General features: G+C 53.2%; 1 protein-coding gene across 2 annotated transcripts; it reads left to right on the forward strand.

Moving 5' to 3' along the window:
* The first annotated feature begins 9,067 nt into the window (after positions 1-9,067).
* On the forward strand, positions 9,068-24,611 carry PDLIM4 (PDZ and LIM domain 4). Of its 2 annotated transcripts, XM_030317773.1 has the most exons (7): positions 9,068-9,190; positions 14,520-14,671; positions 18,657-18,735; positions 23,152-23,333; positions 23,538-23,701; positions 24,038-24,155; positions 24,297-24,611. In XM_030317773.1, exons 1-7 carry the CDS (start codon positions 9,098-9,100, stop codon positions 24,499-24,501), a joined length of 993 nt encoding a protein of 330 aa, XP_030173633.1. In that variant the 5' UTR covers positions 9,068-9,097; the 3' UTR covers positions 24,502-24,611. The 2 variants fall into 2 exon arrangements, with proteins under 2 accessions (XP_030173633.1, XP_030173642.1); XM_030317782.1 differs by lacking the exon at positions 24,038-24,155 and having other exon boundaries at positions 24,297-24,367.
* Positions 24,612-27,879: the final 3,268 nt, after the last annotated feature.

Raw genomic sequence — 27,879 nt, forward strand, 5'->3', positions numbered from 1 at the left:
TTTTTATGGAGGCTTAATTGCATAGCCATGATTGACTAAGTCATTGATCATAGGCTGCTTTAACCTGTCCGTCTCCCCTCTCTGCTTCCCAGAGATGGAGAAGGGGTGGAATTGAAGGTTCCAGTCTTCTAATCCTATACTTTGTCCTCCTAGCAACTAGTGCCCCTTCTGCCCCCCACCCCCACACTTGGGTAGAAAGCAAAAGTCACCTTCGTTAACGTAACAAAAGACACACACATTTATCACTTTTATCGCAGGAAATTCCTAGGGTTCTAGGAAGTGTGAGCCAGGAACACTGGATGAAAACCAGATACAAATGCAAAATATATTTCAGTAATCTGAATGACAAAACATATATTTTTTTATAAATCGCAATATCACACATCCGTATTTACTCTTTCAGTTGAGCCTCAGCGTCATCTTGTCCATTTTTCCCACCCAAATGAAGTTTGATTGGAATTGCGCTTTATTTTAATAAATTTAAAATGTTGAGTTTTCCAGGCATGTAACATATGTGTCTATTTGTTTTAAGTTTATTTATTTATTTTGAGAAAGAGAGAGAGAGAAAGAGAGCGCAATTGGAGGGGCAGAGAACAAAGGAGAGAGAAAATCCCAAACAGGCTCTGCCCTGTCAGCACAGAGCCTGATGCAGGGCTGGAACCCACGAACTGAACTGTGAGATCATGACCTGAGCTTAAATCAAGAGTCAGCCTCTTAAGGGGTGCCTGGGTGGCTCAGTTAAGCATCTGACTTTGGCTCAGGTCATGATCTCGCCCTCCGTGAGTTTGAGCCCTGCATCAGGCTCTGTACTGACAGCTCAGAGACTGGAGCCTGCTTCAGATTCTGGGTCCCCCTCTCTCTGACCCTCCCCCATTCATGCTGTCTCTCCCTGTCTCAAAAATAAATAAACGTTAAAAAAAAAATTAAAGAGTCAGCCTCTTAACCAACTGAGCCACCCAGGCGCCTCAGACATATGTGTCTATTTATTTTTCTTTTATATCTATCTTAGAGCGAAGATTATATGCCTTTCATGTGTCCAAGTGAGTTCCTAGATATTTCTCATGAGTCACTGTGAGTGTGAATGGTAAATTATTTTCATCATATTTTCTAAGTTGCAACTTGACACTTTTAAAAACTATTAAAATCTATATACATATACAAACTTATATTCTGCTCCACCTGACTTGATCCCCCTACTAATTATAATAGTTTTCAACCAATTCTCCTGGATTTTATGGAGGCACAATCACAATAGCATCTGCCAGTAATGATCATTTTGACTCTATTAATTATTTCTTTTACTTAACCATTATTTCTTTTTCTCACCTTTTTGTCACCTTTAGGACATCCAGAGAAATGCTGTGCAAATACAATACAGGGTAGTGAAAGGGACATTGTTTGGATCTTGACATTAATGGAAATTTTATAGTGTTGAGTCCAGTATTGGCTTTTGCTTTCCAATACACATTCTTTAAAATGCTGGGGTGCCTGGGTGGCTCAGTCAGTTAAGCGTCCGGCTTCGGCTCCGGGCATGATCTCCCGGATCGTGAATTGGAGCCCCGCGTCAGGCTCCATGCTGACAGCTCAGAGCCTGGAGCCTGCTCTGGATTCAGTGTCTCCCTTTCTCTCTGCCCCTTCCCTGCTTATGTTCTCTCTCTTTCTCTCACTCTCTCAAAAATAAACATTTAAAAAAATTTAAAAATAAAATAAAATGCTAAGAACATTTCCTTCTCTTCATGATTTTCCAACTGTTTACTGTGAATGATTGGTAAATTTAATCAAATGCCTTTTGAGGGTTTCTTTTCTTTCCTTTTAAACTATTAATCAATGGATTTTGTAATATTAAACTAACCTTGTAGTCTGGGAAAATCACCAAGTTGGTAACTTTTAACATACTATGGAAGCCAATTTGTTATATTCACATATTTGATGGACCTGTCATTTTCTTGCAGGGATTTTATCTTGGTGGTAGGATAATAAATAGATCTTCACAAGATTATGGACGCTCTCCATCTCTGCCTGGCTCTGGAACATCACGGTTCTCTGAGGGAGATTGTTTGTGCTCCTTCTTTGGGCCAACAGTGCTTCATGCTTGAATGCCGATTGTCACAGCCCTTTGTGGTCAGCTAACCCTGGACACAGCTACTTCTCAGGGTCTGCTGGTCCCAGAGTTCTGGGCAGTGCCCATTCCAACACTTGGTGCATTCCTAGTCCAGACCTGCCATTTTCTCTTCCTCTTCTCTGAAATGAGACAGTTCTTGTTTAATTCTCAGCCCATAGAAGTTGTCATTAGATGTTCTTTTGAAGTGACCCTGGCTTCTCATGTGGGAGAGGCATGTCCCCTCCCCATTGCTTAGGCAAGACTGCCTTCCCACAAATTCGGTGGTCTCACAGGCAGCAAACAATCTGATCAGGTGTCCTCTCAGTGGGGGTTCAAGTCACATATATGCTTTTGCCATTGTGAGCGGGTATGAGAGATGTGGGGTGTGAGTGCAGCCCCTGCCTCTGAGGGTTCTGCCTCCCACTGCGTGCTGCCAAGCCTGGGTCTGCACAGCTACGGACCTAGCCTTGGAAGGGAAAGTAAGTGGAAAAGGATTTTGAAGATTCTTGGAAGCCAAGAAAATAGCCACCCAGGACATGAGACTGCCCATGGGCCTGGAGTAGCCTCAGCCCAGCTTCACCCTTGCAGGCCTGGATCTAGCTCTTCCTGCTCTAATCCCCATGGCCACTTGCACCTGGGTTCCCAGACTCCTGGGCCAGCTGGCAGCTGCTACACTCTGGTGGCAGAGCTCTGTCCCCACTCTCCCAGCAACACAGGCGGCCAGGCTCACACCAGGTGGCCACAGCTGGGGTGCCCTATGGCCAGGCCCGGAGGTGAGGTCAGTTAGAACATTCCTGCCAGCCGGGTGATTCAGCCACGAGAGGAACCACAGGCACCACTGGGCAGTGCTGTGTACCTCTGGCAGGACACTTAACTGAGACCAATCAGTGACTAAAGGACCTGATGCTTTAAGGCAGCCGTAAGTCACAGGACGGGGCTGGAAGGACAGGCTGGAGACAGGCCTAGGTTGGCTGGGCTCCCAATGAAGCCTTTGCTGTCTTCACTAATCTCATTGTGGTCCCCAGGACCCCTCAGAGCAGGGGACAGAGTCAAACCTACACCAACGAGAAAATCATGAGGGGCATCTGGCTGGCTCAGTAGAGCATGCAATTCTTGGTCTCAGGGTCATGAGTTCCAGCCCCTTGTTGGGTGTAGAGATTACTTAAAAAATAAAGGGGCACCTGAGCGGCTCAGTTGGTTAAGCATTCTACTCTTGATTTCGGCCCAGGTCATGATCTCATGGTTCGTGAGATGGAGACCCACATCGAGCTCTGCACTGACTGCATGGAGCCTGCTTAGGATTCTCCCTCTTTCTCTGCCCCTCCCCCCACTTGTGCTCTCTCTGTTTTCCTCAAAATAAATAAACAAAAACTTTTTTAAAAATTTAAAAATAATGAAAAATAAAATTCATGAGGGATGGGGACTGTGGAGGTCTAGCCCGAGGAAGTGGGCCAGGAAGCCTAGAATTTGAATCTTTGAAGTTATCTACAAATGATGCTGTACATTTTGTGTGTGTGTTACAAACATTTAATTGTGCAGTACTCAGGGCTAAAATAGTACCTGACACATAAACGGCTCCTAAAACTATTTGAATATTTTATTAAGTAGAACTGAATAAAAAATTTTGTTGAATAAGTGAGCAAAACATAAACAGCATAGGCCAGGCAGGGGCACCTGGGTGGCTCAGTCCGTTAAGCATTGGATGCTTGATTTCAGCTCAGAGCCCAGTCTGGGTCTCAATCCCACGAGCCCTGAAATGATGACCTGAACTAGAGCCTTCTTGGGATTCTCTATCTCCTCTCTCTCTCTCTCAACACACACACACAATAAACAAATAAACATTAAAAAATAAACAACATAGGCCATAACTCTTAAAACACTATTTTTACTTTACTTTCATTTTTATGTTTCTGGAAGCCTTGAGATATGGAAGTGGCCTGGATCTCTCTAGCTCTTTAAGAGGTCCTGGATATCAGCACTAGAGGTCAGGAAGAGGAGGAGGGTCCTCAGCCCAGAGATCTAAGTGCCCTGGGAGGCCACTTCTGAATGAGTCTGTGAATATGTGAACTGGGGTGGGGCTCCAATCCAGGCCTAGGCAGTGAGTCCCAAACTGACAGATGAGTGGTGGTGTGTGTATAAGGAGCCCCAGTATCTAGATTCCACACACCCCATGATTGTTTCCTCTTTGTTATCCCTTCGCCTTTGGTGGAGCCTTACTCACACCTGACAGCCATGTCTCCCTCCCTGATCTGAGAAGGGGAGGGTCCTGCATCCCTGCTTGTGCCAGAGCATGGTGATGGTCAGGCCGAAGCCACGAGTCTCCAAGGCACAGAATGAGCACCTAGTCCGTGCTCCGCGATTCTTCTGCTGCTCCGCCTGGAGGAGCTGATTTATAAAAGGAGGCTCCTTCTCTGCAAAGAGATCAGCATGGTTGGCTGATAGAAGTCCTCAACTGTCAGGGGAAGCTGGAAACCTAAGAACCCCTGGGCCGGGCTTTTCTATGGAGAATACAGGTAGAATTGAGCCATCTGGTGCCAGGGGAGGCTGGGTAATCTAGGGCAGGCTGCCTGCACAACTCGAGCCTGAATGACAAGTAGGATAGAAGGTAAGAATGGAGGTAACCTTGTGGCAGAGCAAAACCATGGTGCCTTTATAAGCTGCCTTCTTGAGGCCCCAGCTGCACAACACTCAATCCCACTCAATCTCACTGCCACCGCCAACAGCCTGTTTTGTCACTTCCCTGCCTGGGCTGGCTGAGCTGCCCTCTGGCTCTCCCGCTGTCTGCTGCCTCCCCCTTGTGTGTGATGCCACTCCTCCCAACACCCTCCACTCCCAAGCCTCAGGGCCAGGGCCTCCCTGGGCCCAGCTGGGTAAACCTGCCCCTGCCCTGCTGCCTGGCAGCCCCTTTGTTGGGACCCAGAGCAGACAGGTTTTCTCTGTGAAAATAGACACAAAGCAGGTCTGACAGGGGTGCTGTTGGAGGTTGTCAGTAGGACTCAGACACATCCAGTCCCTGCTGCAAAAGTCAAGGCATAAAGCCACGAGGGCAGGGTCTTAAGCTCCAGATGAACTGCTTAGGAGCCGTGTCACCTTGAGGTGGTCACTCACCCTTCCCAAGGCTCAGTTTCCTAACAGGAATTGGTTCTGCTTTTGTGTCTGTCGTGGAATTTGGCTCAGACCCAGGAAGTCGGCTTCAATTGTTAGAGTCAGCTCTGTCCCTGTTTGGACTCTCAGAGACTGACTCCCTCTGGAGACACTAGCTCTCAGCCCCCAGAGGAGACCCAGCAGGGCGGGGAGTCGCCACCCCACTTCCAAGTCCAGTTAATCAAGTCTAGGCTACACACACAGCAGGTACTCCGTAAGTGTTTGTTGAGGGATCAAATAGCACAAAACTAGAGGTGGGAAACTCCCTTGGTCACAGGCACGCCCTCCCCTACATGTTCTGTGGCACCAAACACAGCTCAAAGGCCAGGTTTGTTGCCTCCTTGACTGAGTCCTGTCAACCTCAGCTCTCAGCTCACCTCACAGGCTACACAACCCCACATTTCCTTTTGTATAGTGCCTGCTGTCCATGCTCCTGGCTGCCTCTGCTCCTTTCAGAGCCCTTCAAACCCTGCCTCAGGCCTGTCCAGGCTCCCTATTACTGTAGGCTCAAGTCCTAGCCCTACAGAAGGCCCGCACAGCCCCTCCTCATCCAGCCTTGCCACATGTTGCTGTTCTCTCCATCCTACAGACTCTCAGAGTCCTGGTCTTGACTAGCAGGTCTCTTGGAGAGCAGACCTCTGGGTGACCAGAAGCTATGGGGCCTGGAGCCAGGTCAAACAGGCCACCCTAAAATGGGGGCTTCTCAGGTTCTTCCTTGGCTGTCCTCTGGGGCCCTGCAGTGGTCAGTACTGTGGACTGGGTGTCTGGTAAAGAGGGGATGCCCGTTCAGGGATTTAAATCCCCTTGGAATCTAGACTATTGACTGGGGAGAGGGAGCTGGGCCTTCAGGAAGAGATGCATTGGCCTGAGGAGCTGAGTCTGAATGGGCAAGACTCCATCCAGAGACCTATGGCCACTGGACCAGGATGGGGTGGGTCAGGGTCTGAGCTTTCTGACCAACCTCTAGCAACCTCACAGGAAGGTATCCTCATGGGATGCTCCACTACCTTCACTCTACCCCCATCCAGGTCTGCTTCCTATGCTGGGCACTCCCTTGGTTGGCCTCACCCTCAGTCTGAGGTTGTTCTTGTCCTAGAACTTCCCTCCCCCTTCCCCTCACCTCAGCCCCAAGGGCATCTTCCAGAGGCTTCTTCTCCTGCTGGAGCTTGCCAGCCCATTGAGGAAAAAGCATTGTGGTTTCTCCTGACCTTGGACAGACCTGACTGTTCACAGAGGACCTGGGCATAATGCCTGAGCCACTTGGAGCCCCTGAAGGACAGCGTCACTGAGTGTGGACTCCAGGGCAGCAGAGGCAGAAGTCTTCCTGCTTCTTGGCCCCTCATGCCCTCCCTGCTTCTCTCTGGGTAGTGGCCAAGGGGTGAGCTGAGATTATAGTTCCTATAACAATGATAATGCTATTTAATAGCAAATGTTTTTGAACACACTCTGTGTGCCAGGTGCTCTGCTGGGTGCTGGAGAAACATAAATAAATAAGATAGACACAGCCCCTGCCCCCATGGATGCCTTGATCCCAGCTCTGAGCAGGCACTGGCCATGGCATATGAAAAGCACTCAGTACATATTTGTTGAATGCATAGAGAATGCATGAAATGAACAGTCTGGTTATACCCAACACAGATGCCTGTGGTGGTGTGTAATGAACAAGTGAAGTCCACTAGGGCAGAGGTGAGGTATGATCCAGCTGCCACCCATCTCCACCTTGGAGAGGACTCCCAGACCCTATAATTGCCACTTGACATGGTGCCCTACATGATAGGGATTCAGTAACACAGCACCCCCCAGGAACAACACCATTAAGAGTGAAATGAAATTCTGAGGGCTTCCTAGAGGAAGTATCAGGGACGGGTTGGAAGCAGCTTGTCTGACCTACTACTCAGGACACAGGGTACCTCAGGAGCGAAACCACAGTGTGGCTCTTAAGAAGGTCTGCCCCTAGGGGTGCCTGGGTGTCTCAGTCAGTTAAATGTCTGACCCAACTGCAGCACATGTCATGATCTCACAGTGTGTGAGTTCAAGCTCTGTGATAGGCTCTGCACTGTCAGTGTGGAGGCTGCTTGGCAGTCTCTCTCTCTCCCCTCTCTCTCGGGCTTGCTCTCTCTCTCAAAATAAATAAATATACTTAAAAAAAAAAAAAAAAGGCCTGTCCCCAGTCTCTAGGAGCACAGTCTGCCCAGGCTGTGTCCTATGGAGGGCACTGCCAGAAATGGGACTCAGATGTCATCAAAGACCCACTGTGGGGGATAACTGGCATGGACTCTGGAACTCACCCAGAAACTGCACAATGAAATGGGCAAGTTTATGTACAGATTCTAGAAGAGCCACTCCCCACCCTCCACGCATCTTCAACTCTGTGATAGACACCCTCAGAGATGAATTATAGTGACCAAATGTTAAAGGGCTAGGAAAGTCATATTCAAGAGGACTACTTCTAGAAGGGAGAAATATGCTTCCCTAAAAAGGAAGTAAACTGAAAGGCAATGAAGTGATTTCAGGAGGAGCCACTGACATTTCTCTGCCAGCTGAACAGACAACAGCACCCCACCTCCCAGAGAGGCATCCATGTTCCACCCTAAAGGCATCCCCCCATTCCTTGGACTACCCTGAGTTTGTGCCTCTTGAGTGGCCCTCCTTCTTGGGGGTTTTAAGAGATCCCATGGACACATCTCACCCCATAGCCTGTTAGCCTCCAAGGGCGGAGTCCTTACCAAAACTTGAGGGCACACAGCGTTGTCAAGAATGGCTAAAGTAGAACCTGGAGAAGGGAACAGTGTTGCCTTGATGTAGCCAAACACAAAGTGTCCAGGGGAGCCAGAGGGTAGTAGGTGTACTCTGGCCAAGCCATGATACCTGCAAAGGCCATTCACAGACATCCCTGGAGGACAATAATTCAGAGTGAAGAAAGTACCAGCACTGGGGGCCTCAAGGGAAGGGCCACCCACAATTCCATGCCCCTCAAATACATCACTCCCCTGCATTGGTGCAACTACTATCCCACCACCCTAACCTGCTCCTTTTCTAGGAAGCCTGGGGAAACAAAAATCCTTGCAAAGGAGGGGAAGAGGCTGTGCAGCCAGGGAGACGGCCTGGAAGAAGAGGGGAGCTGGAGAAGGAGTGTCCTGGGCAAGCAGAGACGCCTAGAAGGACAAGAGGCCACCTTGCTTCTAGAGTCAAGTCAGGGCCCACTTCTTCCAGACAGACTTCCTAGCCTCCCAGAACGAGGCTGGGTACCTTCCTGTTCTCACTCACAGGCAGCGCCTGCTGTCATCCTGAGTCTGTGTCCCTGGCCAGGCCGAAGGCCGAAGGCTGCCCATCAATGCTTGCTGTTCAGAGCCCTCCTGGCACGGAGGAACAGGGAGGCAGCCTTGCCTGCCAGGACCTTGAGGAGTTTTCTGAGCAAGTCAGGGCCCCATCCCCCATTTGGGCCGGCCCCCACCGCCATCCCTCCTCAGCCTGGGGCGCTGCCCGGTAGAAGGGACTTCAAAGGGCCTGTGCCTGACCTTCCGCGGCCGCGCTGGGTCCGCGGACCTCAGAGCGAGGCCAGGGCAGGATCCCTGACGTCGGGGCTGCCCCAGTCCCGGGGTCTCCGCGAACCCCGCGGGGGTGCTGGGCTATAGGCGCCAGGGTTGAGGGGCGGGTCCTCAGAGCCCCCCGAAGTGGGCGGGGCGGGCCGGCCGCGGAGCCAATCCGGGCGCGCGGGGAGCCGGGGCGGGGGCTGGGTGGAGGGGAGTACGGGGGCGGGCGGGCCGGGGGCGGGGCGCGGCGTCCAGGCGGCGGCTGCGGCGGCGGTGGCGGCGGCGGCTCCTCAGTGTCCGGCTCCGGCTCCGGCCCGCGATGCCCCACTCCGTGACCCTGCGCGGCCCTTCACCCTGGGGCTTCCGCCTAGTAGGCGGCCGGGACTTCAGCGCACCCCTCACCATCTCGCGGGTGAGTTTGATGGCCACGGGGCGGCGGGAAGGTCCTCCATCTGAGACCCTGCCCTCGCGGTCCACTCGAGACCCTGATCCCCGACGTCCCTGAAGTTCGAAGGCCAAGGAATGGCCAGGGAGACACACAGGCTCTAGAGGCTTCCAGGCATGGCAGTGTGGGGCCCCAACCGCCCCCCCTCTCTCCCGCTGGGCCTGCCTGCCCTGTCCCTTGAAGGATCCCCACCCCCTTGTTCACCAGCCTCCCTGCTGGTCTCATTTTGGGGGAGTGACTGCAGGCCAGGGAAGGACCGCAGTCGTGGGCCAGGGGTCTGGACCCATCGACAGAGGCCCAGAAACGCTGCTTAGGCTGAACCCAGTCAGGATTGGGGGCGAAATGACTGAGAGCCCCCTTCTAACAAAAGTCCCTGCCAGCAGAGCTGGGTGACCCCAGGGAGGTCTGGGGTCCTCTCTGGATATGAAAAGAGAAAGAGCCATCCACTTCCTCACTCTAGTTTTGGTCAGACTCTCATCTATGACCTCACTTGTCCTATGGGGAAGTGACCAGGAGGAATTCAGGGCTTCCAGGGGAAGGGAAAGGGGAGACTTACTGTGAGGATGTGAGACCCCTGCCCACAAGACAACACAAGGTCAGAGGCCAGAATAGCCTCAGCCCAGTTCCTCAAGGTTCCAGGGCTATGCATTACCCCAGGCTTAGGACAGAGGAGAAAGCAGAGGGGGCACAATCCTGGGCGGTGGCTAATTTGAGGAGGGAAGAGGAGCAGAGGAAGGGATTCAGGCCCTGAAGAAGGGGTACCCAATCCGGGCGAGACAGGATCCTGGCCCACCCTTGGGGTCCCTTAGTTTGAAGGGCTAAAAAAGGGGAGTCAGACTCTGCCCTTTGGGGTCCCAGACTAAGGGACAAAAGAGGACAAAACAGAGATCCTGCCATTGAAGGCTCTCAGTCTGGAGGGAAGAGCAGAGGGGCCCTGGGCCCATTTGAGGGCCATCCCTTATCCCCACACAGGCTGCTCTGATCTTTGGGGGCCTGTGTCAGGAAAACTGAGAACCACTTTCCCCCACCTTACTGCCACCTCTCTCCGCGGAGGCTGGACTAAGCAGGCTGGGCTTTCAGAGACTTCTTTCCACTTCCTAGGAGGGGGTGGGCACCCGGTGGAGCATAGAATTGTGGAATCCCTTTTCTGGGGGCCAGGGTGACAGGCAGGCCCAGCTGTCCTGGGAGGCTTCCCACATCTGCCCTTACCCCACGGCCACCAGGTTCCTGGGGCTGAGTGAGGTGGGCCTTTAACACATCCGGGAGCCTTTCATCTCCCACTTCCCTGAGGCACACTGCTGTGTGTGTGTGTGTGTGTGTGTGTGCGCGCGTGCCTCTGTGTCTGTCTCCATGTGTGTCTTGCTGTGTGTCCGCCAAAGCGGGCTGGTGGGGGTGCTAGGCCAGCCAGCAGGCCAGGCACCCTAGGCGTGAGGCCGCTGACAGGCTCAGTGGCGGCGGCTGACGGCCACAGGCGGCAGGGAGCAGAGACATCTGTTGCCCACGCGGCTGCCTGCCCGCGGAGGAAAGGCCTCCACACGTCACAGTGGCAGCAGCAGCAGAGGCCTTGTTTGGAGCTGACAGGGATGTAGGTCCCTGGCAGGCAGGCAAGTAGCCAGGCTGGGAGAGGGTTTGCCAGGAAGAACCCCCCTTGTCCCCCAAAGTCATGTAGCAGCAGCTCAGACCCAAGGAGCCAGGATGCCTGAGCCTGGGTTTGAGTGGGATCTAGGGAGATCTCCAGGCTGAGGAAACACAGGCCACAGCTTGCCCAACAGGTACCTCAAGGGCAGGTCTACAGATACTGATGATATGTGGGAGTGTCCTTACCAAGGGGGCTGAAGATCCAACTCCTTCCGTGCTTCCAGGGCCTCCTCCCACCTACCTCCCTGTGGGGACAGCCACACTCAGACAGGGTGGAGGCTGGGTGCCTGGCAGAGCTGGGGCCTTGCAACCTCAGCTCACAAAGCTTCAAGGAGCCCCCAAGAACACTGCCCAAGGCTTCTTCCTCTGTGAACTATAGTGGTTGCTGGTCTTGGCTGGGCATCCATAGCATTCCAGGCCCCACCCTAATGGGTGTTGGTACCAGCTCCCCAGCAACCGGAGCCTGGAGTGAGCACCACCATGTGCCCAACCTATTGTGGGGACTTTTTGCCTTGATTCTTTCAGGTAGTCCTCACAAGAGCCCTTATAAGTAAGGACTCCCTCCGGCCTCACATTATAGATGGGGACACTAAGGCTCAGAGGAGCTAAGGTAGTGAGTGTATCCAGAGGAGCAGAGCAGGGCCAGGAGTCCAGACCTGTCTGGAACTTGCTGTGACTGGATGGGACAGTATGGCACTGGACTCTGTGACTCCCAGCCTATCACAGCATCTAGGCTGGGCAGAGTGGAGCAGGGGCTGGAAATGTAGCTACTACAGGTGAGGGGGTTGGTTCATGTCCCAGTCTCCCAGCTGACGTCACTGTTCCCCTCTCCCTTCCTTCTATTTTTCTTAAACTGTTTGTTTGTTTTGAGAGAGAGAGAGAGAGCGCGCGCACGTGAGAGGGGGAGGTACAGAGAGAGAGGGGAACAGAGGATCCAAAGCAAGCTCCATGCTGACAGCAGAGAGCCTGATGCGGAGCTTAAACTCACGAACCATGATATCATGACCTGAGCCAAACTCGGGCACTTAACTGACTAAGCCACCCAGACACCCCCGCATCTATTTATCCTGCACTCAGCAGTCAGAGGGATAGGCCTGAATTAATCTGTGTCCTATGACTTCCCTGCTTAGAACCCTCCATAGTTCCAGACCACCCAGGAGAAATGCCAGTTTCTCACCTGGGCCTACAAGGCCTGCAGTTCTGGTCCCTGCTTCTTCTCTGACTTCTCTTCCATTGTCTCCTCACTAATGATGCTCCAACCTCAGGAGCCTGCTTTTACTCTCTCTCCCAGACGAGCCGTTATACATGCCAATCTTTCTACCTGTGACACTGTCTCTCCCCGGAAAGAGAAAATCACACAGTGGTTAGTAGATAAGACTTGGAACCAGTTGGCTTGGAATGAAGCCCTAACTCCGCCATTTATCAGTTGAGTGTCCTGCACTTCTCTGGACCTCAGTTTCCTCATCTAAGAAATGGGCTTTCCTTGAGGATTAATGAGACAATGCATATAAAGGCAGTTGGGAGAGTCATGGTTTCCTGGCCTCATGCCCTCTCTGACCAGAACTCCCCGAGCTAATGGAGTTGGCTGAGACCCAGCCACCCCTGCTTTCAAGAACTTCCTCCACCCACAGGGGCCTGAATGCACCCCTTGTGCTGGCTGAGTCATCCTGCAGCTAGCCACCCCCCTGAAGAAGAATACTTCTCTCCAGCATTGGGGACTGGGGCAAGGTGTCCCTTCCCCCAAGTCTCCCTTACTTCATCTGTAGGGATGAGAACAGCCTCTGTCTCACCAGGTGGTTGAAAGTTTGCCATGAACTAGTTATGGGTAAAGCCCAGGCCATGTCATAGAGCATGTATCCATAAAGGATAGGGGCCTGGAGCAGGACCTTGAGTAGAGGGTGGAATGATGCCTAGTGGGTGCTTCCCCAGGAGAACAGGCTTGTATAGGTGCCAGGCCCTGTGAATGAGCATTCATGGTGGTCTATTGGCTGAGGGTGTCATACTCTAGAAAAATATTCCTTGGGGCAAAAATATTTCAGGGCAGGTCAGCTTAGGCACTCCCCGCATCAGGACTCCAGCCAAGAAGCTGCTACCACCTCAGCTTTGTCCACTCACTGCTGAAAGCTGGATAAGCTGAGCCTAGCTTGGCGTCCAGGAGCGCCCAACCCCAGCAATAGGAACAGGGTCACTGGCGGCTCTCGAGAACTGGGCACCACTGGAGAGGCTGAGTAAGAATGAGGGTGCCTACAGGGCCCCTCACTTGGTGAGCATGTGACTCTTTTTTTTTTTTTAACGTTTACTTCTTTTTGAGAGAGAGAGAGCATGAGCGAGGGAAGAGAAGAGAGAGGGGGGTACAGAGGATCCTAAGTGGGCTCTGCACTGACAGCAGCGAGCCTGATGTGGGGCTCAAACTCACAACCTGTGAGATCATGACCTGAGCCAAAGTCAGACACTCAACCGAACTAGCCACACAGGTGCTCCAGTGAGCATGTGACTCTTAATCTTGGGGTTGTCAGTTCAAGCTCCATGTTGGGCATAGAGATTCATTAAAAATTTTTAACTAAATTAAAAAAAAATGAGGGTGGCTAAAGTCTATTTCCAAAGGCTGTGGTGGAACCAGGGATAGGGCGAAGGGTTCCCTGTTGCCTGAATTCCCCTGGACTCCTTACTCAGGCCTCCCTGTGAGCCTTTCCCCAACCTCATATGGCTCTCATGAGGGGACCAGTATTGTAAGAGTTTCCATATATGGACACCATTTGACTGGAGTCAATAGTGGCATTGGAGTGGCCTGAGTGTCTATCCTGCAGAGGAAGTAGAGGTGAAATTGTGACTCAGGAGTGCAGACTGGCAGCTGGAAGTAGATGGCCTTGAACTTGACTAGAAAGGTGGTGACACAGACCCAGAATGAGGCACTTAGGGGAGGAAAATGGTAAAGGGGGTGCACAGAGTACTGTGAGAGTCCAGAGAACCAGCTCCCAGAGGAAATGGCCTCTCTGCTAAGACCTGAAGGTGAGGAGGTGTAAGCTGATAATTATGGTTTGAGGTCAAAGGAAAGAGTGTTCCAGGTGGAGAGAACAGCATTTGCAGAAGCATGGAGGTGAGAACTATCTGGAGCTGTAAGTAGCCTGGATATTCAACTGGCCTGGACAGAGTATGGGTAGGTAGAAGTGAATGTGGGAGGTAGGGATGAGAGGAAACAAGTAGGGAGACGAGGTCACTAGGAAATATCAGGTCAAGGGGCTTCTGTGCAGTCTCTCTGGGTAGGGCACTATGTAGGGTATTTGTGACACGTCCATGCTTTATATGTATCTGGGAGCACATGTGTTCCTGTGTGTCCTTTGTATGTCCTTGGGCACATATGCAGGCTACAAGAGTGACATCCTACTGTACTAGTCCTATATGCCTTCACTTATATGCCCCTCTTTTATGCACTCACACCCCACCAGTCCTTCAGGTGCTAGAATTAGGAGTGTTTAGAGCAGAGGCTGCAGCCAGACCACATGGGAACTTAACCAGTGTCTTGACTTGCCTACCCACAGGTCATGTTGGCAGGAGGGCCACATAGCCCAGGTTCTGAGGTTGGAAGGGTTCTAGAGCAGAGACTGCAGCAAGGCCACACAATGACCAATTCCCAGTGATCTGGCTTGTCCACCTACAGGTCCATGCTGGAAGCAAGGCTGCGTTGGCCGCCCTGTGCCCTGGAGACCTGATCCAGGCCATCAATGGTGAAAGCACAGAGCTCATGACACACCTGGAGGCGCAGAACCGCATCAAGGGCTGCCATGACCATCTCACGCTCTCCGTGAGCAGGTATGCACAGGGCAGGCTGGGCCAGGATGATGGGGGGTGGGATTTAAGGGGAGGGTAAGTTAAAAATGGCCAGTGTCATGGGAGAGCTGAACCTCACACAGTCTCTCTGCCTCAGCTCATGGCACCCTGGTCCTCGGAAGTAGTGCTTTCCTGGGGGCCTGCCAGGCACTGTTTGGAGACGGGAGTGGCTTAAGAAGGGAAGAAGCTCCCTATTAGCTCAGGGCTGGAAGTGTATGGAGGGACTTATGGGAAGGAGATAGGCAGCCCAAATCAAGTATGAAATAAGACCTTGGGTGGCTTCTGGGGAGGGGGATGATTTCAGTCTTCTCTCCACCCGAGTGATCTGCTTGATGACCATTTCAAAGTGGTTTCTTGTCCAACACCTCATTTAACCTTCAAACCTGCTTGATAAGGTAAAACCCAGTATAGTCTTTGTATTACAGATGAGATAGTTGAATCTCAGAAAGGTTAGAGGGTGTCTAAAGTCACACAGCAAGGGAGTGAGGAAGCAAAATTTGTCCTCAGGTCTCTCACTCCTAGGAGTGGCTGCTAACCACTCCTACCACCCTGTGGCTACTCTCAGCTGTCCCCACTATGGCCCGTGCCTCTGCCCCAGTTAAATCCGGATATTGTAGACTATGTAATACCATCCAGCCTACATGAAGGGAGGATTGGGGATCGCCAAGCCCCATCTGTACCCTATAAATGGTCTAGGATGCAAAGTCCACCTGGGGTGTTCACAGCCTTACTCAGGCCCTGGGTCTTTGTTCAGCTCTAAAGGCAGTTGGCCAGGTCCTGGCTGAGTGGGATCTCCCTGCCCTCTGTCTTGCTTGGATTCAGAGAAGTCAGACATAACTGTTCAGCTCTGCCACGTTCACTGCTAACAGGGACTTTCCATGACCCCCTGTGGATGTGTGTCAGCCAAACCTCCCCAAACCACAACACGGCTAACTATGCCTTAGCGCTGGTAGGGCTGAGAGCCATTAAACATGTTAGGAAGGCTTCTGAGATAGTATCCATTTGTGTCTGGGTCCAGGTTGGGGTCAGGACCCCTGACTGTGCTCTTGGAGCTGATTGCAAGTCCAAGGCCTTGTACCCTCCACCTGGTCCAAAGTAAGGAGCCCTTGGCCTGAAAGTTCAGCAGAGCTGGTTCTCATCCAGACTCTTTGGGGTCTTAAGTACACCAGATGACCTTTGTGAACCTGGGTTTCCTTCTCCCTAAAGAAGGACCACATTCATCACCCTCTCCCAGACTGAGGTACAGTCTGGCTGGGGAAAACATCAGCACTGCTCTGCCCACGAGTAGCCTCTGTGGTCGCCCCACTTGGCTGGTTTCCTGGGCCCTGACTCACCTCCGGCCTTGATTTTTACATGGCTAAACAAGGGAAGCCCTGGTAGTAGTGGGGTGAGGGAGGCAGCAGAGGCTTATAGGGGGCCTGAGTCAGGAGGTTCCCAGAGGGAATGATGTCAGGGGAGGGCAGCAGCATGGGGGCAGGGTGGAGGTCCCCCTTTCTTCCTTCCTTCCTTCCTTCCTTCCTTTCATCCCTGCTCATTTGTTCCAAGCCAAGCATGTGTGGAGCCAGGGGCCCCCTGATCTGTTCTACCTTGCCTCCAAATGCTGCCTGGCCATGGAGCAGGTGAGAGCACATTCTCTACTATCACAGATCTGGGTTCAAACCCCAGCTCTGCACTTGAGAACTGTGTGGTCCTCCAGCAAGTGATTTAATCTTAAATCACTTAATCTTAAAGTTCTCCGCTTCCTTAACTCCAAAATGGGACCGTCTTGTGATTTGGGGATTGAATGCTTATGACACACTGGGTCTGCTCAGGGTGAAAATCTGGGGTGCTGTCCTCCAGCTCCCATCTCCACTTCTCACACATGCAGAGTCTGGGCGATCACAAAGGCCACCATGACCCTTTGGGTCAGAATTTCTTTTCCTGGGTACCATCTCACCTGTAAGCCTCTGAACCTGCTCTGTAGCCTGTTTGCTATGCCAGGACCTATGCCCCAAAGACCCCCTCAATGTGGGTTCTGTGGAGGATCCACCAGGTCAGCTAGCTGGAAGGAGCTATTCTGTGCCCCTACCCCCCAGAGCTCTGCCCAGACCACCTATCCTCTTTTTTTTTTTTTTTTTTTTAATTTTTTTTTTCAACGTTTATTTATCTTTGGGACAGAGAGAGACAGAGCATGAACGGGGGAGGGGCAGAGAGAGAGGGAGACACAGAATCAGAAACAGGCTCCGAGCCATCAGCCCAGAGCCCGACGCGGGGCTCGAACTCACGGACTGCGAGATCGTGACCTGGCTGAAGTCGGACGCTTAACCGACTGCGCCACCCAGGCGCCCCTAGACCACCTATCCTCTTGTGTACAGAGGGCTCTAATCCTCCACAGACTTCTCCACAGGATGCAAAGTGAAAGAAAGGGCCAGTTTTCCTGCTATGCTTATTTTGTCTAGAACTCAGAACCAGTTATCCCAACAATCCAAGCTAACTCACACTTTCTGGACATGTTCTGTAGGCCCAGACCTTCCTGGCATCAGTTCCAACCCTGGGCTTCTGGTGGGGTCTGTGTTGCCCATTATGTATGTTACAAGATGCATTTGCATGGCCCACACTTGGGCTATCATTTGCTTAGAGATGGTAGATGGTGCCACCTGTCCAGCTGGACATGAAGGCCTGGGAATGGAGATTGAATAAGCTCTTCATTCTGATATGATGCCTTGGGCCACACTCTTGGCTCTGGGTACTTTGTGCACTCTGACCTTTGGACCTCAGGCTTGAACATCTCTTCTGGGCAGAACCTCAGGGAAGTATAGGCCATATAGCCACATGAGATGTCCTAGATTCATCCCAGAAAAGCTCTGAGTGGGTGGAGGCCATAGGTAGAGCTGTGGGTTAGGGCAGTCACTTGGGAGCCAAGCTGAGAGGGCTGGGGCCAGATGCCAGTGGGGATGGTGTTGCCTCGGGGCAGCAGAGCTTTGGTTCCACAGGGCTGCAAAAGGCTGTGGGGGAGAAAGGCTAGTCTGCAGGGGATTAAGGAATGGGCAAAGGTGAGGAAATATAGAGTAAGTGTGGTCTACAGGTGTAGACAGTTAAAATCCTTCACTGGGTGGTGGACAGAGAGAGAGAGTTGAGTTGCTGGCCCAGTGGTGACACCTTGGAAGGCACCCAGATGCCTTTTGAGATGAGAGGGGACATTACTGGTGTAACCTGCCTCATTTCACACCCACCTGTCAGTCTGGGGTCCAGGCACCTTCCTGAGCTGCCTCCTCACAGGGCTACTGAGTGGCAGGACTGGGCCCCAGGCCCATAGCTTCTCAGCCTTGCCTGCCCCGCCTGCCCCGCTTATGGCAGGTTTATGATGTTTTTCTCCCTCCTGAGTGGTGTTTGGCTTTTGGTTTCTATGGTGAAGCAGGAATTTCCTAATGGCCTGTTTCCCATCTGGGCTGGGCAGACACTGGTGATGACTCTGCCTGCAGCAGGAGGGGAGGCGCACCCCTCAAAGCCTTTATTTCACCTCCCCCAGAGCCCATGGATTCCTGACCTCCAGGCCAGGCCAGAGGCTCTGGATGGAAGAGGATAAGTAAATGGGCTCCTAGCTAATCAATGTGTGAGGCCTGGCTCGCCCTGCTATGAGCTCGCCCTCTTTACGCTGGGGCCACAGAGAGGGTGAAAAAAGTGGGGAAGCTTCAGGGCTTCTGTTGCATCCTCCCTGGGAATGAGACCAGAAAGGCATGGAGCAGCTGGTGGGGAAGGAACACACAGCCCCACCCTAGGTGGTGGCTGACCTGGAGCTCCATCTCCTGCCGTAATGGCCACCATTCTGGTGCAGGGGCAAGTGCTACAGTGGTGTCCTTTGCCGTGCCCGATGCCAGGCCTGGTCCTGGGGGGCTCTGGGTCCAGAGCCCAGCCCCTCTTGGACCTGGTCCCAGTCATATTAGGCACACTAAGCAAACATACCTGACCATTCTAATTTCTGCTACAGGCCTGAAGGCAGGAGCTGGCCCAGTACCCCAGAGGACAAGGCTCAGGCACAGAGGATCCACATTGACCCTGAGGCCCAGGTATGTACGGACACCACCTGGCCTGGCCTGGTTCAGAGTGAGCCCAGGGCAGAGGGGCCAGGCCTGGTCCATGGGTTAAACTGCACTAGATGTCTTCACCATGGCTTTCATATGTCCAGGCCAGAGCCTGAAGCAGCAGACTTCTCTAGGCCATGTCTGTACCCCATCCTGTGCTCCCCAGGTGATGGACATCTGCTGGGGGCTCTGTCTGTACTCTAGGCAGTCCTAGATTCTGAGACAAAGGGACCTCTAATGGGCAGGAATGGGGCCAGGCCTTGGCTCAAGCCTACTACTCACTCAGCTGGGCTTCACTCTGGTGCCTAGTGATGCCAGACCAAGAGGAAGTCACCAGGCTTGGGGCCGGGGTGGGGGGAAACGTTGAGCCATGGAGTAACTTCAGACTATTTAGGTTCTCTTCTGTCCCATCTTAGCCTTGGATGCCTGGCTAGAGCCAAACTCAGGCCTGAAGACTGACTTTAGAATATAAGGCACTTCCTTGCCCTATCTAAGACTACAGTTTTCCCCTGGCCGGCCTGTGATTGCACCTAGCAGACCTCAGTCTGCTCAGTCGCCTCTCTGCATATAACAGGACTCATAGCTATGATACTGTCCTCAAGTGGAGGAGGGGGGCAAGGAGAAGCTGCTCTAGGGCTTGTTTTGCCATGGGCTTGAGGGGTAGCCAAGTGGACAGGGCTGAGGTATCCAGAGCCAGCTCAACATCTCTGGGCCACAGAGTTTGGACCAGGTGGAGCAGGACTAGTCTTTGATGGTGCCAGAGCTGTGGGACTCAGCATCTGGGGCTATGGCCTCCTGGGCCTGCTTATTCTACTTTCTCGCCACAGAGGCTTCACTATATAGAAGGAAGGATCCGCTATGGCCTCTCCCTCACCACGTATCCCAGTCCTCATCTTGCTCTGATATTTGTTTCCTACCTTGCTTTTGCTGGAATCTCTGAGGCCAGATGCTTACTACATTCCAGGGAGTGCCCATTCTGAAAATGGAGAGGCATTTAGCAATTCTGGGATGGCAGAAGCCAGGGCCAAAGGAGTCCAAAGTAGGCACATTAGTCACCCAAGGGTTCAGAGAGGGCTCCCTGGAGGAGGGGCTATCCAAGCCAAGACCTGAAAGACTAGGAAGAATAAGTCCGGCAAAGGGGCATGGAGAAAGGAGGTGTATGAGGAAGCACAAAGGCCCAGAAGTGAGATTGTGCATCATAGGTTCAGAAAAAAGAAAGCTCCTAGGTGGGAGTGCAGAGGCAAGGGATGAGGTGATAAGGCAGAACCACAGAGACTCTCTCGGTTTCCTTTCTCCAGGACCTCAGCTGTTCCTGCAGAGATTTATGGCCACACTGTGTGTCTGAAGCTTGCCCTGGTAGTCCCTTGGACCTCAGGGGAGGTGCCAGGGGAAGGCAGGGGTTGACAAATTGACCAGACTTGACATGGACCAGGGGGAAGGCAGCAGCACAGTGTAGGCCCCTGGCATATATGTGAGGCCCAGCTCTCACATGTGAGTGCAGGATGGATAGAACAAGAGGGTCTGAATTTTGGAATTTGAAGCTCAGCTCTGTTCAGTCCTTCAGGAGAGGCTCAGGGCAGGTGGGCTTGGGGGCCAAAGAGCAGCTGCCCTGCCCCCACACTTTCCCTTTCTGACCTCCTTGAGGACTAGGCTGCCAGTGGCTCAGGCTGGAGTCAGAGGAATTTTCTACAAGCAACAGGGCTGCCCCTCAGCTGCTGCCCGCCCCTTGTACTTAAAAGTCATGAGCTCCGTGGGTGGCAACAGAAACACCCCCATCCAGCCCCCACAGGGCTATGTCCTCAGGAACACAGACACAGGGCTCATTGTCCCCAAAGTGCTCCCATCCTCCGCCTGCAGTGGGGAGCGGGTGGGCCCAGCTAGAGCCATCAGAGGAGGAGAAAACCACAATTGGCCCTGAGACCAGCACAAGGTACCCTGGCACGCACCCCTGAGTGCAAATAGGTCATGTAGGTCATGCAGGGTTATAGGAGAGAGACCGTTCTTCCTTCAGGCCTTACATGGGAACACAGGAGGCATGTGGTCCAGCCCAGGGCTGAGAAAGGATTATGATAACGGAAGCTTTCCCAGAGAGGATGCCATTTAAGCTGAGAACCTGGTGATGGGTTAAGGCAAGCCAGGTAGAGCAGGCAGCCCTAGCACACCAGCCTGTTCTTCCCAGACCAGCAGAGAGCTGGAGTTTGGCCTCTAGGAAGTTCTACCTGCTTATCTGGATTCAGTACCCACTTCCATCCAAGCTGAGTGTCCCAGATTCTGACCACACTCATGTGGGAGCTGATGAGAAAGCAGGCAGTTACTCCCAATCTGCTGATTATCCCACTGAGCCTTCAAGAACCAAATCAACAGCTGACGGATACTCAGAGAGAAGGAGCACATGGTACCAAGTGCACCAGCGCAGAGAGGGGGGAAACCAGGAATAGGAAGAGGAGCTCAGGAATGCCCGTGATAGCCCTTCGTCCAACAAGCATTTGCTGTGTGCCAGGCAGTATATGAAGTGCTTTGTATGCAACTGTCTCATTTTATCCCAAGGAATTTATGATATAGATACCATTACATTCCCCATTTCACAGATGAAGAAATAGATTCAGAGAGGTAATAGAGCTGGGACTCAAACAAAGACTGAGGTCACCATGTGTATCCTAACCACTGAGTTCATACCTAGAGAGGCAGCTGCACGGGAGGCCGTGGGAGGGGCAGTGGCTCTGATGACCCTGCATGGACTCCCACACCCTGCTGGGTGAGTGAGGGCCTCCTTCCTCCAAGACCTTCTGACTCCCCTTCCTGTTGAAGCCTCCTCCATACCAAGCTCAGCCCTGCCCCCACAGCCCATGGCCCATCTGGTCCCCATTATAGGCCAGGCCAGCCTTGCCTGCCTGTCTGCCCTTCAGACACATGTGCAAAAGTGCTCAGGTTTCTCAGGGGCTTTTGTTCAGCCCAGTGGGGATAAGGGCTTTCCTACTGCTGTTTGCCTCATTGATGGGGGCCCACCTGGGCAGTGAGACCCTCCCCTTTGACTGTTGGGGTGGGGGAAATGGGGGTACCACGCCCACTCAGTGACTGGTCCACCCATTCCCCAGGCTCCCGCCCAGGTCAGAGGCTGCAGAAAAAGCAGGGGCAGTCCAGATAAAGCTCTGCAGGCTCCACTGTGCCCCAGTGGTGGAGGCTGCCTGGCATGGGCTCTTTCCCCCTAGAACAAACATCTTGTCCACACCATCTAGTCTCTCCATCCCCACTGTAGAGCAAAGGAGAAATTTACATGTCATCTCCCAGGCTGAGGCTGAGACCCACCTTCATAGCCTGGACTCTTGTTCCTTATCTTAAAGTCAGGCTGCTCTGGCCACCAATCTCATCCCAGCCATGGAGGCTACTATAGCCATCCCCAGGGTGACCAGCCCTGGCTCTGAGAATGTGAGACTGTGTATGTGTGATTAGGTGTATGTTGGTGGACTGGCTGGCACTTGTGTGTTGTCTTCGTGCATGTGTTTGCCTGTAAAAGTCCTTGTGAGAGTGTGCATACCTATATGTGCCTGCAAGCTAGGGGCAGATGGCCCTGGACTCTTCAGGGACAAAGATCCCCAGTCCCCATTCAGATCCACACCTATGGAGATACTGCCCTTTTCTCATGAGCTGAGGAGGCATTTTCAAGGCATTCCCTGAAATGTTTCAGCCAAGGGCACCAGGCTGGCCATGGGGTGATGGGGTGGGGATCCTTAAGCCCTGACCCAGCCTCTGCCCCTCATCTGCTCTGCCTATAGAAAGCCACCCATATTGTGCTAGGAAACATGAAATGGAAGCAAAGGTACAGACCTAAAGGGGGCTGACCTCACAATGACACCCTTGAGCCTCAGTCTGCTCCCACTCTCACTGTGTGCTTTGGGCACACAATGATTGATGACTCTTCCTGGCTGCAGGACAGGAGTTTGTTTTTCACGTTCACGACTATGGGCCCATACAGTACCCAGCACAGTTCTGGCAGGTAAGAAGGCTTGGCACCAGAACCATCTCTGCAAGGAAACCACACACTTCGCTCCAGTCACAATGGCCTTAAAAGGCTTCTTGGAATGGTCCTGCCCCAACACTATCCCTTACGGGCACTGGTGGTGAGAACCACCACACAGTTCATGTGCCAAGGTTGAATCTAAAGGCACTCAGATTTTTGTGTCTGCCTTTCCATGGTCATTTCTCACTTCTGCTGGGGTTGAACCAGTCCCAAGTTTCAGCCCTTCCCTGTCCAGGCACCACAGCCCAGAGATGCCAGAGCCAGGGTAACCAGCCAACATCTAGGAAGGCCTGGCATAACAGGGTAAGGGTGGGATGTGTACGTAATGGCCAGAGACCCTACCCCAGAGGGTTTCTCAATGCTTAGGCCCCTCTCTCTTGTAGGATGGCAGTCCGGCGACCAGCAGGCGGCCCTCAGCCACTGGGATTGGGCTAGAAGATGGCAGGCCAGGCCTGGGACCTCCTTATGGGCAGCCATCTCACCTCCCATTGCATCACAATGGCAGCAACAGTGAGGCTACCTTAATGACTCAAATGAGCACCCTGCATGTGTCTCCACTTCACAGGTAGTACAGAGAGATGGCCTTTGAAGCCACACCCAGATCCCATCTTAATCCCTGATCCCTCAAATCTCATCTTGACCCCTGACACTTGATCTCTGGGTCTCAGCTGGTTTCACTCTGATCCATGAAACCTCACCAGACCCCTGAGCTGGCAGAGGGGAAGGTTGGTACCACAACCCTGTCCCTTGGTGCATCTTTTTCACGCAGCACTGACCCAGCCAGAGGCCTCCCGCGGAGCCGAGACTGCGGAGTGGACCTGGGCTCCGAGGTGTACAGGATGCTTCGGGAGCCGGCTGAGCCCTTGACTGCAGAGCCCAAGCAGTCAGGCTCCTTCCGCTACTTGCAGGGCATGCTAGAGGCTGGGGAGGGCGGTAAGACTCCTGCCAACTTGCCCCACCTGCCTTCCCACTCCCTCAGTTGCCTTGAATTGCTCCGCCCCCTCTCTTTGCGTCCCCATGCCCTGCCTCCCAGCCATCTGCCCCTGCCTTGTCTCCTCCCAGCGTTCCCACACCGCTCAATGCAACTGTGAGTGCTGATTCTCACTCCACCCTTGTCGCAGTCCCTGGTCGCATGCCCTCCAAACCTCGTCCCCAGTCGCAGTGCTGGTGGTCCCTGAAGCAGGGCCCAACCCACACCGCGTAGAACTGAAGTTATTCCCTTTTCTCACCTCTGCACCTGGCTCATGCCACTTGCGCTCCGGCTTTCAGGGGAGCGGCCCGGGCCTGGAGGCCCCCGCAACCTCAAGCCCACCGCCAGCAAGCTGGGCACTCCGCTGAGTGGCCTGCAAGGACTGCCCGAATGCACACGCTGTGGCCATGGCATCGTGTGAGTACACACCCTGCTTTCCCCACCCTGACCCGGGTACTCCCTTGGCCCCGCCCGAGGCCCTGAGGCCCCGGATGGGAGCGCTCACGAATGCGTCTATCAGTCGCCGGAAGCAGCCCTCTCTCCCCGTCTCCCCATCAGGGGCACCATCGTCAAGGCTCGGGACAAGCTTTACCACCCGGAGTGCTTCATGTGCAGCGACTGCGGCCTGAACCTTAAGCAGCGCGGTTACTTCTTTCTGGACGAGCGGCTCTACTGTGAGAGCCACGCCAAGGCTCGCGTCAAGCCGCCGGAGGGCTACGATGTAGTGGCGGTATACCCCAATGCCAAGGTGGAACTCGTCTGAGCTGCTCCCGGAACTTCCAGTCTCTGCTTCTGCTTTTAATGCCCCCACTCGGCCCGTGTAAATATGTTTGCCCCTGCCTCTCTAATAAACTCCGTCAGCTCGGCCTTGAACATGTCCGTGCCCTGGCCTGCCTCCCTCTAGCACAGGCCATGACTCCCGAGTGTGGCCTCTATGTCCTAGGTACTGGGTGCATTGGTGAGCAAGACAGGTGCTGTGCTGTCTTCAAGGAGGCCACAGCCTAGATGGCTGGCAGACATAAATCACAAGGGGCAGTTATATTAGTAGGGAGGTGCGATCTGGGGTGCTATGACTGATGTCACACCAAGGGGTCTGATCTGGGTGGAGTCAGAGAAGGTGTCAACTGAGGACTATACAGAGAGGAATCGTGTATGCAGAGGTATGGCAAAAGTAAGCACAGACGGGAAAGGTCTCCTCTGGCCACCAGCAGAGAGAGGGCAGCCCCTAGTAGCTGCAGGTGGGATTGCTGAAGTGGGGGGGGGGGGGCAGAAATCCCTGGGACTGCTGATGGCGGTACCTGCCCCCTGACCTTCCGCGTTCTCGGCGTTCTCATGTGTCTCTCCCTCCCCCTGCCCACTATTCTTTCCTCGACCCCTTTTTCTTTCTCCTTCACCTCTCCCCCCACTAGGGGGCGCGCCTAGAGAGTGTTGGGGGAGGGCCTGTGAGAGTCAGGAGAGGGACTGGGGAGGGGGGGCGAGGAGGCGGAGAAGGAGGGAGAGAAAGGAGGAGGGCCTAGGACCCCACCCTTCAAGCAGCTCCAATCTCCAAAGCCCAGGGTAAACACAACCCCTTCTCCAGACCTGGCGGTTGATTACCGGGTGGTGGGGCGACCTGGAGCCTTTAATGGATCGGTTGCTTATGCCGGTACAGACTGGCGCTTTTTAAAAAATATAAATGATATCAGAGTTGGTGAGTTGTGGCCGTTCACAGGCAACAAACTGCCCTGGGCTCCAGGTCACACGGATCTGCGCTCTCCACAGCTTGCTCCCGGCCGGAAGCAGCCTCATTCGCTGAGTCCCCGTTTACTTAGCTAGCCCTCAGTAATGTACCTTTGTGCTATTTTCAATTTTGTACTGTCACAAAAACCACAAAAGATTTATCGTTTCCCCCTCTTACTATCAGCACACGACAGTGCCCGTTAACTCACGCTCTTGCTATCACAGGATAGTATCTCTCTCTCTTTTCATTTTTTGCCAACCCGATGAGTAAAATGCGATACGTGATTGCTTTAATTTGCATTCCTCTGATTACCGGTGATGCACATTCATTCGACAATGTGTTTGCTGTTGGGCGCTGAGTGAACAGCTGGGAACAGAATGGTCTTCTCCCTCCAAGATTTCTCCTGTGAATTGCCCTAAACCCTTTACTCATTTTTCCGAGACTCATTTACTTCTTGTTGAAAGGACCTTTTCATACTTTTGCAGGAGTCTTTTTCACTTGACTTTATTCCACTATCACGTTGACTTAATTACTACTGTTGTAGAGTGTAATATGCCAATCTCTCCTTGTTCCTGGTTTTTACAAACATGTCAAGGCTGTTCTTGTACATTTCTAATTATCGAGGTTTAGACTCAGGATGCCAGACTCGGAAAAACAAACAAACTTTTTTGAACTGTGACCCTGACTCTCCAGACTCATTTGGCAAGAACTGGTGTAAAAGGTAGAGTCCTGTCCTGAAAGATACTGTAATCCGTGTTTACCCTGCATTTATTCAGGCATGGTGTACATAATCTCGTAAATTTTTATTTCTGCTTACTTCTTGTAGACATTGTGTTCCTGCTTTAATTTGTTCTCCTCCCGCCGCCTCCTCCCCACCCTGAGGGAACACAGGCCAGGACAGCGGACAGGTGCCCCCTGAGAAGTGAGGGGAAAAGAGACAGGGCTGGAGTCCAGAGTCCTGGTCCTGCGGACGATCCCGGGTTCTGCCTCGCCCGCGTCTCCTGCGCCGCGAGGGGTCAACACTGAGCTCGCAGCCAGGCCGGGTCTGGAGCAGACAGAGAGTGGGGGCCGCAGGGCCGCACGCAGGAGCTCACTCGTAGGCCACACGGGAGTAGGGTGGGGCTGGTGGAGACTGCCGCTTTCCTCCCCACCCCGCCCTCCTGCAGACAAGGTCCCCGTCCCACCTTCTCATAGGCGGGAGCCGAAGGGATGACGGGCAGCCAGGGAAGCCATTCGGAGCAGGAGCGGGCAGAAAAATACCGAACCCCCACCCCTAGGCCAGGCTCAAACCCTGGAGACTCAGGTCCCCACTCCCACCCGCCTCTGTGCCTCCCGCAGCCACTTCGGCTAGCCTTAGTTCTGGGACGCGCAGTCACCCCCAAACCCCATAGGACTACCCGCTCACACTGAGAAGCCCTTGAGCCGCGGTGGCATCTTCTGCTCCCCCAAGACCAACATCTCCACCCTGCAGGGCTTGCAGCCATGAGAGCAGCCTTTTTGCCTGGGAAGGCATCCTGGAGAGAGGTTGCGGGGACAGGAGCTAAGAGGTGTGTTGCCCAGAGCTGCAAGGGTTCTTTATCCTCTCCCGGTTTCAGGGCCCAGTCGCCCAACTACCTTCTGTGCCCAGGGGCCCTGACTGAGTCCATCATGGTGGGACAGGGTCCCTGCAAGGACAAGATTTCTGTGACCCAGGATCGCAGTTCTGAAATAAGGCAGCAGATGCCTTCTCAGGAGGAAACACAGATCCAGGACCCCCAACTCAGAGTGCCCCAGCCCACCTGGCCCAGATGGAGTGCTCATTTTTGACCCCAAACCTGCTCCCCTCTCAGGTCCTTACCCCAGAGGCCTTCAAACCAGAGATGTGGATATCATCTTCTGTATCCTAACCCCAACCATCCCATCCTACCCATCACTGTGTCTGGCATTCTGCCTCCTAACCGTTTCTGGGGCCTATTTCAGGGCAGCTGGAACATTCTCTCACTCCCTTGTCTCATGGACACCTTCATGGCCCTAGAGCCCTCAGGATAGAATCCCTGGTGTATCAGTTGTAGGCTTAGCATTTAAAGCCTCTCTGACCAGGGGCACCTGAGTGGCTCAGTCAGTTAAGCCTCTGACTTTGGCTCAGGTCATGATCTCAGGGTCCACAAGTTGGAACCCCGTGTTGGGTTCTGTGCTGACAGCTGAGCCTGGAGCCTGCTTTGGATTCTGTGTCTCCCTCTCTCTTTGTCCCTCCCCCACTCATGCTCTCTTTCTCTCTCAAAAATAAACATTAAGAGAAATTTAAAAAAATAATAAAGCCTCTCTGACCTATGTTGCTGACTGATTGGTCTCACTTCCTCTGCTACACCAGACAGTCCACCATTCTCCAATCTGTCCTGCCTTTTCATACTTCTCAGATCTTACCTCAGACTCAAAATGCCT

The sequence above is a fragment of the Lynx canadensis genome, chromosome A1 (assembly GCF_007474595.2).
Source record: "Lynx canadensis isolate LIC74 chromosome A1, mLynCan4.pri.v2, whole genome shotgun sequence".
Taxonomy (NCBI): Eukaryota; Metazoa; Chordata; class Mammalia; order Carnivora; family Felidae; genus Lynx; species Lynx canadensis.